Source organism: Solanum stenotomum, chromosome 2 (genome assembly GCF_019186545.1).
Source record: "Solanum stenotomum isolate F172 chromosome 2, ASM1918654v1, whole genome shotgun sequence".
In the NCBI taxonomy this organism is placed as follows: Eukaryota; Viridiplantae; Streptophyta; class Magnoliopsida; order Solanales; family Solanaceae; genus Solanum; species Solanum stenotomum.
Window position 1 is genome coordinate 72918701 of NC_064283.1, and position 12852 is coordinate 72931552.

General features: G+C 31.7%; 2 protein-coding genes across 14 annotated transcripts; one reads left to right on the forward strand and one right to left on the reverse strand.

Annotated features, from left to right (window-relative positions):
- Positions 1-800: 800 nt before the first annotated feature.
- Positions 801-6321, reverse strand: LOC125854290 (uncharacterized). 13 transcript variants are annotated; one of them, XM_049533798.1, is made up of 9 exons: positions 6091-6283; positions 4606-4683; positions 4467-4512; positions 3726-4277; positions 3292-3539; positions 1808-2017; positions 1615-1707; positions 1429-1527; positions 801-1347 (listed from the first exon to the last, which is right to left on the reverse strand). In XM_049533798.1, exons 3-9 carry the CDS (start codon positions 4507-4509, stop codon positions 958-960), a joined length of 1635 nt encoding a protein of 544 aa, XP_049389755.1. In that variant the 5' UTR covers positions 4510-4512; positions 4606-4683; positions 6091-6283; the 3' UTR covers positions 801-957. The 13 variants fall into 13 exon arrangements, with proteins under 13 accessions (XP_049389755.1, XP_049389747.1, XP_049389752.1 ...); XM_049533790.1 differs by adding an exon at positions 5143-5332 and having other exon boundaries at positions 3726-4512; XM_049533795.1 differs by lacking the exon at positions 4467-4512 and having other exon boundaries at positions 3726-4386; positions 4606-4659.
- Positions 6322-9296: 2975 nt separating this feature from the next.
- LOC125854306 (probable peroxygenase 5) lies at positions 9297-12371 on the forward strand. The gene is made up of 7 exons (XM_049533817.1): positions 9297-9325; positions 9877-9915; positions 10078-10179; positions 10587-10672; positions 11232-11326; positions 11715-11840; positions 12087-12371. Exons 2-7 carry the CDS (start codon positions 9882-9884, stop codon positions 12223-12225), a joined length of 582 nt encoding a protein of 193 aa, XP_049389774.1. The 5' UTR covers positions 9297-9325; positions 9877-9881; the 3' UTR covers positions 12226-12371.
- The last annotated feature ends 481 nt before the right edge of the window (positions 12372-12852 follow it).

Below are 12852 nucleotides of genomic sequence, written 5' to 3' on the forward strand. Positions count from 1 at the left end.
TATATATACAATTTTCTCTCGCTTTATACAAACACAAACGCATTTTATACAATTTGCGTTTTTTGTATAAAGTGAGAGAGCGAGATTTGGGAGAGTGGCGAGCGAGATCTGGGAGAGGGGATCGAAAATATATGTATATATACAATTTTCTTGCGCTTTATACAAACACAAACGCACTTTATACACTTGCGTTTATATAAAAAAACGAGAGAGGAGAGGGAGAGAACGAGAGTGGCGAGCGAGATTCACCAGGAGAGAAGTGAAATAGCAACAGTTTGTTATGAGGTACAATTAAATTAAACTATATTTATAGCATTTAATTTGAATTAATAGTTTGTTATTATATACAATTTTCCCAAAAAAACACTTGAATCTTGATAAAAACACAAACATTGAAAATAAATTAAATAATCTCTAAATAGTCCTTTAATAAAGACAAAAGTACAAAATTGTGTTGACATTAAATTATTGCTCCGTTGGCATCGCAAAGCGGCAAAGAGGACAATAATGACTTTTTTCTAACCACTCGATAATACATTCTCCATGAAATATATGTGAGCAAGGCATGCATAGTGCTTCACTCTCCTTGTTTATTTCACTTTTAGACAAACTATACACTCATTCTTGATATCTCTTTCATCAACTTCTATCTTATTTAGCAAGCGTATTGATGATTTACTAGCCGGCACCATCCCGTTGAAAAACTCTTCCTCTGATGCATATAAATTTCCGCTATACACTCATTCTCAAATTAATATGACAAGAAATACATTTGAAAATACAAATCAAAATGCACATAATTTAAATCTCGAGAAATAACGGAAAGAAAAGCGATACACTACAAGACTAGTTAGAGACGATCTCGCATATAGTGTTGCGTTTACCATATCAAAACACAATAATTTCTAGAAGGAAATTACTAATATATTACAAACTTTTGGTATGTTCATCAGATTGTCATTCTCCTGAAATAGATGATGTTGTAAATTGGATATTAGGGTGTTGAGCAAAAAATAATTCTTTTAGCTCCTTCAGTTCTTTCACCTCATTTTCTAGGGCACACAAGCGATCCATCATGGATCGGTTATCGTCTTTAGTTGAACGTAACTCAGAAAGTAATTCAACCTTTGAGGAAGCGCCACCTTTCAAAGATTGGTTTTCCTCTCGAATTGAACGTAACTCAGATAGTAATTCAGCCTTTGAGGTAGCGGGACCTTTCAAGTCTTTCGCTTTTACTCCACCCCCAAACCCAAATACATGGCTACGAATTTGAGGTCCAAAGCATTGTTCCACTATCTCTATGCTAGGAAGAGATGGTTTTGATTGCACCAATTCTTGGAGTTGAGCCTACACATATATAGAGAAAGATTTCCGTCAGAACCATAATAACTAAGAGTAAGCTTTCATTGTTCAATAAATGAAACACACATGTTTTTTAACTGCCTCAGATTCGACAAGCTTGTTATCCTTCTTGCGAGTCTCGAAGAAAATAGTTGCTAAATCTGGTGGGTTGCCATTTTTCCCGCCCTTCACGTCAAAGTCAACATGTCAAATAACACCTCTCAATATTTCAAAAAGAAAAGAGAAAAAGGGAAGGAGATTTTTTGACCACACCTTTTGATAAATAATTTCTCTAATAGGCTTGCTACCGGTATGATGAGGCATCTTCAACTTAGCTCTGTTTGCTGAGTTCCTGTTGCTTCTCGCCTATATTTGTGGAACATTACATATAAATATCATGAATAAAATCTCAATTGAAAGACCATAGTATGACAATGAAATTACATCACTAGGCAAAATGTCAAACCTGAAAAGTTTCTGAAGAAAAATGTTCTTTTATCAACCACTCCCATTGTTTCTTGTCAACGCCCTTTGGTGTATTCTTGAGAGCCTCTTGGATTGGCTTACCTTTCACAAACTTAAAATGTAATTGTCCTCTCCATTTGTTCCATAATTCTTTCATCCATCCCAAAATGTGACCGCGATGACTATCCATATCATCACTCTCAAATTTTTCCTACAATAAATCAATTTTTTTGGTTAAGATAAACGACATATTTTAGTAAACAAATAATACATATATAAAAAATAATTGCTGCATATGAAAACATAACTGCAGAGATCATCTTCCTGCCAGTACCAAGAATAATAGTTCATAATAAGATGAAAATCAGTGTTTAAATGCTTCTTAGTCTAATGAAAACCACCAAGTATGATGAAATTACAAGATTATTGATGCTCACAGCAGAGGATCCCCCACTGTTTCACTCACAGGTTCAACATAGATGATATGTAGACTAGTGGCATATATGATACTTGCACAACTCCAAAAAGATTGACTGTATCTCCAATGTGCCACCTAGCGAAGAGTCCAGTTTTCTGCTACGTAACAAGTTTTTAAAATTTTATCTACGCATTACTCCAAAAACCAGATTATCAATAGCAGATATCTGTTTCCCTAACACCAGATTAGAATAAGCAAAATCAATAGCTGAACCTCTACTTGCAAAAAGTACAAAAAAGAACCTTTTCAGGGATTAAGACTATTGGACATCCCTTTTTCACTTATAGTAATCTCTACTGTAAATTATCACACCCAATCACTTCCCTCACAAGAAAATCCATTTGTATTTCCATTTTTGGGCTTACTGCTCCATATTAAGGAGGGTCCTGCTTCAAGCATAACCAATTTAAGAAGGTGATTGAACCAAGAATATGGGCAGTAAGACAATTGATCAACTCCTTGTTGTACCCCCATTTTTATGAGATGAGAAAGAGAAAGACAGTGTACTGGATCAATTTCCTTTTTGTTTTAAGAAACTGTAAGTCTGTCACTATTAAAATGAAAAAAGTACAAGGTAAAGCAGCTTTTAACCAGTCAAAAAGTGATACAACCAGGATATTCTTTAAAGAGACATGGTGAATTCTTGTTTACTGTATCTAATAGTTGCATATTGATACCAAGTAAGGAATATTAGTTTATTTTTTTCCAAATAGCAACCCGTACAATGCCACTAACAAGAAGGCTAGTACAAATTTAAAGGACATTTGTCAAAATGCAAACACAAAATTGAGGTCCAGATCAAGATCAATTGCACACTCTGCTCTACCAAACTACAGAGTCCTCAAAGCTTTCTTAATAAAGCTCTAAACCTACTCCATGACACCATCACATCTATTACAACAATTTGGCTAACATAAACCTACAAATTGACAATTATGTTGTCCACATAAGCAAAAGGTGTTTTTCAGGTTAGCAAAGAGCCGATAAGCAAATTGAACACGTGTTACCTCAACAGCTGCCCACATGTGATTTAACTTTTCTTCCTCAATGTCATCCCACGATGATACTCCTAATGGACACATGCTATGGTCACGAACTAATTTTCCCAAGTGCCTGGAAAATAGATTGCTATTCCTTCCAACAGTTCGATTATTATAAAATGTCACTTTCAGCTTCTGTCCGGCTTGAAGTGATGCAACTTCTTGGCACTTGTTCTGTCCTCGACCTCTTCTTACCTTTCTAGTAGTACATGAACCTACATTTGCATATAATTTAGAAATGTCTGAAATGTTATGCAAACAACATAAAAGCCACGTACATAAATTTATGATTATACCATATATTCTTTCCAACTTCATACTTGAATTCATGTTTAGTAAATACTTTAGCATTATAATTCAGTCATGCAAATTCGTAACACAGTAGAATTGCAAGATCATACTTGTTTCAACATTTAGGGTGTCTTGCATAATTTGATCGGTAGACGGAGGCAATGTAATATCAATTTGCATTTGTTCCTTGTCATGAACGAAGGGGTGTTTATTTGTTCTCTGCATTCCTTGACCAGCAGATGTGGTAGGATCTGAACTTGTACCAGTAGAATGAGATGGCATACTTTCACCAGAATAATCAGATATGGTAGCATCTGAACTAGTACTATTAGAAGGTGTAGCCATACTTTGACCAGAGTAAAGAGAATTTTGATGGAAGGATCCTACATCATTTCCAGATGCCCCCATAGAGCGCATAGATCTAACCTCCTGTTCTTTGCCTCGTCCCTCACCTATAGCACCTGGCGAATCATTTCCAGACACCCCTAAAGAATACTTTTGAATTATTCCATAAATCTTCAAATGTGACTCGATTGTTTCGCGTGTTCCTAAAGTTGTGTAGCAACATTTGACACATGGACATCGTATTTCATATAGTTCTTCTGTTCTTCCAAAAGCATAATCCAAAAACTTTTGCATCCCGATTAAGTAGGCTTCATCAGGTCCATTATCAACAAGTTGCTTCTGTCTTTTATTAGGTGCCATAACCTTGGAGGCTTCATCAGGTCCATTATCAACAAGTTGCTTCCGTCTCTTATTAGGTGCCATAACCTTGGAGGCTGCATCAAGTCCATTATCAACAAGTTGCTTCTGTCTCTTATTAGGTGCCATAACCTTGGAGGCTTCATCAGGTCCATTATCAACAAGTTGCTTCTGTCTCTTATTAGGTGCCATAACCTTGGAGGGTACATAAAGATTAAATTAGAAAAATATAAAGCATACTAAAGGAAAGTACTAAGATGCATATAACTTTTAAGAAAAATTATATACCTGAAATATAAGGGAGATAATTCAAGGATCCAGGTGTGTTGAGCTCGCAAGAAGCTACAAAAGCTTAGCCACAAGAAGCTGAGATTTCGAGAAAATGAATTAGGTTAACAACTATTTACAAATGACATTCAGAAACTAAAAATAATGTATATCTGTAAATTACTACAAAAACTGAATAAATCGTAAACATTAAGTTTCTATACACACAAGAAGTTGAGATATTTGAGAAAATAAGTTAAGATTTATAATAATTGACTAAGGATATTTCGTAAACTAAAGCTAACGAGGTAATTATTACAATGGGTTAGGAGCGGAGCTACCATTAAAGCTTCGGGTTCAGCATAACCCAGTAACTTAAACTAAATTCTGTATTTATATTAAAATTTCCATTTAATATTTACAAATAATCTATCCAGAACACAACAAATAAAAAGGATAATTATCCAGAATGCATAAACTAAAAACATTGGCTCCGCCTCTAAATGGGGTGGTACAAAGCCCTTTTAATCTAAAACCATTTATGGAGAAAATCCTCACCTCTGCAAACACGAACTTGTTCTTTGTAACCAAAGCAACTTAGAAGAGGGTAGAAGACATCTCAATAAGATCAAGGTGAAGCCATCAGACCAGAATGAACCAAAGGAAAGGCATCCAACACAACTTTAGATAGCTGACCATACACAAAAAATCAATCCCCAAATCACACTACACATGGGACAGACTTTATCTGCGTCAAGTGCATACTATTTCAGCAGTGATGACCAAGTACTTTGATAACATCGAGTCATTGAGTACAAAGACATAAGTGACAGCTAACAGAGGACAATCAGTTACTTTGATAGCATCTTCTATTCATCTCAAGTAACTCATCTTATAGTCTTTAGTGTCAACCATGATTTCTCTTTATACTTGTCGGTTACTTTCGTATTGATGCAGTCAGTACCGTGCATCAACATTCATAAATAAGAAAAAAACTCCAATCTTACATGCATTACTCCACTTTCAAAACCAATAAAATATAATATAAGATAAAAACCTGCCAATATATTTTATGTTTCTCGATATAGGAATATATAAATACAACCAACGGATAGAAACCTCAGTCTCTCACTCAACCACAAATGAGTGAAATCACTCCCGTAACGTTTCTATGATCTAAATCATTCTAAGTCAGCTAATTTCAACTACATGCATCAAAATCTTCATATTAAAACAGCCACCAAGTTCACCAATTAATCTGTAACAGAATATCACCAAGCTCAAGCAAATTCTTCTATTTCAAAAAGCAAAAGTTAAAAAAATGCAACAGACTTATACAATCAACTAGGGTTATTGTTCAAAAAAGGTGAAAAAGCTACTGTACTGTAACAAACACTAAAATCAATGGTCCTTCACAATGTATACATATAAAAAATCATGAGGATTTTCACCAATCACAGAAGAGTTTCTTCTTCTGCTGCTTTTTTCATAATGTCAAAAACTTACCAGAGATTCTCATTCAGTTTTCGATTTCGCCGGAAAATGATTGTCCATCTTTGAGAGACGATTGCTCAGTTCAGGAACTTAACGTTGAGAGTTGCCGTCGCCGTCGCCGTCGCCGGATAATGATTCTCAGCAAATCTCTGAAGAAAATGAAAATAGGGTTTTTAATTTCAGAAGAAAAATGAAAAGGGGTTTTTTAATTACTCGCTCGCGCTCAGTTTATAATTAGGGACCAGATATTGATTTTTCCTCACCAAATTTATATGATGGACCGACCCAAGTCAGATGGACTCAAAAGGGAATGGGCTCAGTGTAGAGTTAGGGCCGAAAGCCCAAGTTCAACACTAACAATTTATGCATTTTATTTCGGTTTTTTCAGGGAACTTACATAAATCTCACTAGCTTAGGATTTAATTACTTAGATACACTCTAGTTTGCAATATTACATATCATACCAAATTTTGGTGTCTCTAGATACATGGGGTCAAATTTAGGTGTAATTTGTTCTAGATATATTGTTTTCAAGTGGATTTGCATGTATCTGGGATACATAGCAAATATCGCTCGCCTCTCTCCCATCTCGTTCGTCACTCTCATATGTACCTAGTATCCAGTTACATGTGAATCACTCTAGATACATGCATATTCACATGTATTTGAGATACATACGAATCTTGTTCACCTCCCTCCCCAATCTTGCTCGCCTCTCTCTCTATTTTTGTGTATTTGGTAGCAAAAATACATGTACTCAAGTGTAAGATGCGTATGAAACTTTTAATTAGTGGTAAGATATGTAATAATTTAAAAGTATAGGTATTAACAGTAAATATTGTAGTGAAGTATGTTGTATTACGTAGTTTTTCCTTTTATTTCTCACTAGATGAAACCCAATGGAATAAAAATTTGGGCTAATTTCAAATATATACAATAGATTGACCGATTTACGACAATATAATCATGTTTTTATTTACATAAAAACTAGGTAAAAGTCAAAGAAAATATAGATTGACAATACTATAGCTTGTCAAACGTCATAGAAAGTATACACTGACTATACAATATATCTTACCTATACACGAGTTATACACTGGCTATACAATATATCTTATCTTTATATGAGTTGTACACTATTTATACATGATGATACACTCGAAAATTGAATATTATTTAACTAAACATGAACGATACACTGACTATACATGAAGTATACACTGACGAATTCAATCTCGATCAACTCAAAAACACCTCTAAACAATCCTAAAATTTAGATATAAAATCCTCTTGTATTTTTTTTAATTTATTTTTTTAGAGTTAACATCGATTAAATTAATCATTCAACATTTTAATATTACAATTTAGCTATTAAAAAGCTATATAGAAAATACTATGAATTATATTTTTTCTTATATATATATATATATATATATATATATATATTTATTTTTTTTATTTTTATTTTTATTTTTATTTTTTTTAACACATTCTGCATTTTATTCATCTTATCTCAAAAGTACAATGATATGAGGGAGATACAAAAAGTGGCTTACTTCTCCCTAATTTGAAAGGATTTAAACTCCTATTTGAGATGAAGAAAATGCAAAAGATGATTGAAATCTTGGTCATAACCAAATGACACCAAGTTTTCAAATCTAACAATCTATCAAAAGGCAGATTCTAAACGAAAATCCATCTCAAGGCTGGTCCCAGATGATCTCTATCTTTTTTTTTCGGATAGTTCTGAAGTTAACCATATTCCATCTATCCATAGTCATGAGGCCTTTATCCTCTTCTTATTTCAAGTCTCTTGATAAACAATTCGCTTGAAAACGATTCACATTTTTATACATCGAATTAAAGACCTTAAAATTTGAAATAAATTATATTTATAATTTATCAATTACATTACTTTAGGGGTGTTCATTCGGTTTTTCGGTTTGAGTTTTTTGGTTTTTGATTTTGAAGAAGTGTAACCCAATCGAAACCTAAATAAATTCGGTGTGGTTTGATTTTTCTCTTTTCAGTTTGGTTATTCGATTTTGTGAATAATTAGAAACATAATCAAAGTTATATTTGCAATTTGAAAAAATAATACATATATACAAGGAGGGAAATATACTTTCTAACATAAATTACAAGTAAAACATGAAACACAATACTTAAAAGTATGTCAATTATACATGTCCAAACATAAAATATATATAAAATCCAAAACCAAACCAAAAAAACAAACAAAGTAAATTATTAATTCAAAACCAAACCAAAAAACCAATTCAAATTAGAATTTAATTTGATTTTTCTATTTAATCCAAATAATGCACACCCCTATATTATTACTTTTCATCCTAAAATTATGATGATAAGTCTAATTAATTAACTCATCCTACCTTTGGCTAATTGTATGTCTAACCTATCTTAGGGCTTAAATTTCGGTACTAATTAAACTATTAAAACCTTAAACTAAAAGAAATCAAACAATATATGTAGCTTCTTGTGACATTGCGTATAGGCAAAACATATAGAGAACGTGGACTTACCTCTGTTTCAATTTATTTGTGTTATTTTTTTTTAGTCTGTTTCTAAAAGTTTTTTTTTATATGTATAATTTTTTCAAATAACATGTCTAAAATAATAAGATACAATATATTCTATATATTTTTAATTTAAAATTACGAAATTTAAAAAAAATCTACTTTTTAAAATTACTTATCAAAATAAAATCAAATAAACAAATTAAAATGAAAAAAATATTAGGCTGTTTTCTTGTAAAGCTTAAGACTTCAAATGTAACTAATGTTCTGTCAGCGTAATAGCTGGATAATTTTATTTTTATTCTTTTGTGCCTCATTATTGATTATTGTAGTTTGTTAGTACTTTCTACGTTCCAAGTTAGAGTTAATATATATTAATCTGTTATTAAACGTTTATTTAGTAAAAAAAATTAATTTTATTTTGTATCAATAAAATTACTTTGCTTTAAGGTTTTATTTGAGAGCTCGACTATTTTAAATTCATAATGCCCTATTCGAGTAAAAATGTTCTTCTTCAAAAGGATTTGAACCTGAAATCTCTAATTAAAGAAAGAACAACCTCCAGTGCACCACGTCGATACAGTCTTCACATATTGCGTACACGGAGTTGCATTAAATTAGAAGTTGGTTAACAAGAACAGAAATTGGCTATAAATAGCCAATACTTATTTGGGATTAAATCAACTCATTTTGGGGACTCCTTTTTTAAGGTGTGCTTCATCTCTCTCTCCCTCTCCCTCTCCCTCTCTTCTCACATAGACACATACACATCTTTATTAAAGTTACAATATTTTATCCACTTTTTCAATATTTTAGCTCTTGTTCAAATGTTTAAAATAGGCGTAATACTTAAACGTACCTTTTAATCTGGCTTCAGTTGATATTCATGTCTTTCAATGCACAAATAAACATTTAACCTTGTATAAAGTTTAGCAAACAGACACATGTGTGTTACGTAGCATTCTACATGACAATTTCTCATCCTATGTGTATTACGTTACGTAAAACGTATATGTCTACTTATTCAATTTTATATCTAAGTGTCTACTAATTATGCACACCCAAAATTAGAGAACATGGATATCAAATGAAACTAAGTTAAAAGGTACATTTATATATTATGCCTTTAAAATATTTTAAAATACATGTTACGTGTTAATTAATTATACATCATGTTCCCCCACAAAAGCTTGAATTCTCCCTTTATTTTCTATTTATTGCACAGTCTTCTTATATTTTCGTTGGATATATTATTATATAGTTTCCATGGCTAGCTCAACCAGTTGCAGTCAAGCTGACGGTACGTATAAGTTTTTTTTATTTTTTTTATTTTTTATGATCATATAGTTTTTTAATATGATAGAGTGTTGTTTGCTTATTCACATTTATTAGATAGTAAAAATAGGTTTTTAATTTATTTATCCTATTTTATATAAAATCTGCGTACATTCCATCCATGCAGGAATAATTGCAAATAATCATGAGCTCACTCCTTTGGAAAAGCATGTCATGTTCTTCGATATCAATAATGATGGAATAATTTACCCTTCAGAAACGTACCAAGGTTTTTGATTCTTTTCTTTCCTAGTCGCTATTAAAAAAATCATTATTTTTTCCTGAAATTTTTATTGGAAAATGTTCAGAAACTATAGATTTTTAATTGAATCAGTATGAAAAAAAAAAAAGTATTGTTTCATATGGAAAAATTAGAAAAATTTTCACTATTTTTGTGAGAATATGGTTTCTGTTTCCAACCATGCATTTTTCGAGTGTGCTGGTTCGGTGGAAAATGAATGAAAAAATCATATTCTATAGCATAACTTTTTCATTGATTTGTGGTGGAGAAAATATTTGTTTCTATTAGTGAAATTTAATAAACATAGAGTTCATTTTTTTCCTATTATTTTATACACTAATATATATTTTCTTGACTTGACCTGAATATTTTCTGATTTATAATTATTTTTTCAGCTTTTAGAAAGATGGGACGTGGTATTTTCCGTTCTATGTTTGCTGCTGTTCTCATTCATTTTAATCTCAGTCACAAGACTCGACCGGTAATTTCCATATAATTAAGTCGTTTATATATATATATATATATTGAGGGTATTTCAAAAACAACTTCTCTATCTCTGTGAGATAGTGATAAGATTTACGTACACTCTACCTCCCTAGACCCCACTTTGTGGGATTTCACTAAGTATATGTTGTATCTTTTTCTTTATCTATGGTTCCATAATAAAATTTTGGTAATTTTTTTTTAAAGTTGGTATAATTTGTCAAGTAGAATTCTCTATTGACTTAGAAATTAGATTAGGGACCATGCATATTTGATAAAAGGCCAAATTTATCTTGATTTGCTAAAACAGATCTGTAAAAAATAATAATCTATTTTTAATATAAAGTCAAGTAAAATGAAACAGACAGAGTACTTCCTTTTTATGAAGTTTCCTAAAGTAATTTAGACTTGGATATTTTTCAAAGTAAACTTAGGGCATTGAAAGTGGATCACAAATAAATCATCTTTGGATATGATTTATACTAATATGTTCTCAACAATAGAATTTATTCTAATTTTATGTGATACTATATGTTTTTTTTTTGTGTGTGTCACAGGGAAAATGCCCGTCTTTATTCTTCCCCATTGTGGTAGAAAATATTAAATATGCCATACATGGTAGTGATTCTGGTGCCTATGACTCTGAAGGGAGGTAAATTCATACCTACCTTATAAATAATTAAATTCTGGCTTTGTATAGATATTTAACCAATATTTATATATATATAAAAAAAAAAAATTGAGCAAAAATTAATGAGTTTTTGTGAATTCACACATAACATGTTGGATCCGCTCATGTGGACCAAAGTGACTATGTATAGTTACACTTGGTCCAGTTAGGAGTGGAGCTAGTAAGGGTTCAAAGGTTTCATTCGAACTTCTTTCAAAGAAAAATTACATTGGTTATATATATATATATATATATATAGTTGAACCTTCTTCGGCTTTTTGTGTGTTTACTTGTTCATATTTTAAATTCGTCTTATTGAAAGTTTTGACTCTGTCACTGGCTAAATTGATTTGACTTACTATTGTTCAAGGTTTGTGCCAGAGAAGTTTGAGGAGATCTTTAAGAAGCATGCACATCAAAATGCAGATTCTTTAACCTACAATGAAGTGAAAGAATTGCTCAAGACCAATAGAAAACCAAAGGACTACTATGGATGGTATCCTCTCTTTCTTTGTTTTTATTAGTTGTTATTCTCTCCGTCTCAATTTTCGTGATCTGACCAGATACATAATTTAAGATAATAAAAATAAAAAATAAACTTTTGAAATATATGATCTAAAACAATATTTTCGAGCATTAAACCTCTATACAAAGTGCAATTATCTTTATTTCCTTTTTGGTTAGATTGTTCTCCTTAATTTTTTTAATTTAATTTTAACCCAATTTTTTTTCATATGTGTAGGGCAAATGCTTTTGTAGATTGGAATTCTTTATATGATTTAGGCAAAAATAAGAATGAAATATTGACAAAAGAAACTGTAAAAGCTGCCTATGATGGAAGTCTTTTTGAGCAAATAGCAAAGGAGCATGATTCAAAATAGTAAACTTTATAGTTCCACTATATATTAATTAAGTTATTGTATTATGTTGTTAATGTTACTATTGTTGTTATAATGCTATGTATTTTTTTATTTTTATGTATTTATAGTCTCCTTGAATTACTGAAAATAAATAAATTGAGGAGCACCTGAAAATTTTGTCTCTACTTATTATATACACACGAGAATCGCCTTTTGTTTTTTGTCTTTTATTAAGAGACTCTATGTCACAACCCAAATCCGAATGTGATGGCACGTGTCCATTTCCCACCGGACACGTCAGCCTAACCCAACCACAACGATAGAGAAGTAGAAATACGAGAATAAAAGATAATAAATAAGCGGAAGACTTTAATTAAGACTTAACACTACCCAGAATTTGGTTGTCACATGTACAAACCTCTAAATACAGAATTCGAATAAAAATATACAAGTCTCAGAGTATAGTTCTCGAATAGAACAAAACTAAAAGTAAAGATAACTCAAGGGCACGTCTGGATTGAACCGCTACCTCTCGAGTATGTCTCGAATCTCAATCTGCTAAAGAAAATACTAAGCCGAATCTGAGAGAGCTGTCAACCTACACAATTGTGTAGAAGCAAGGGTGAGTACCGAAAACCACAGGTACTC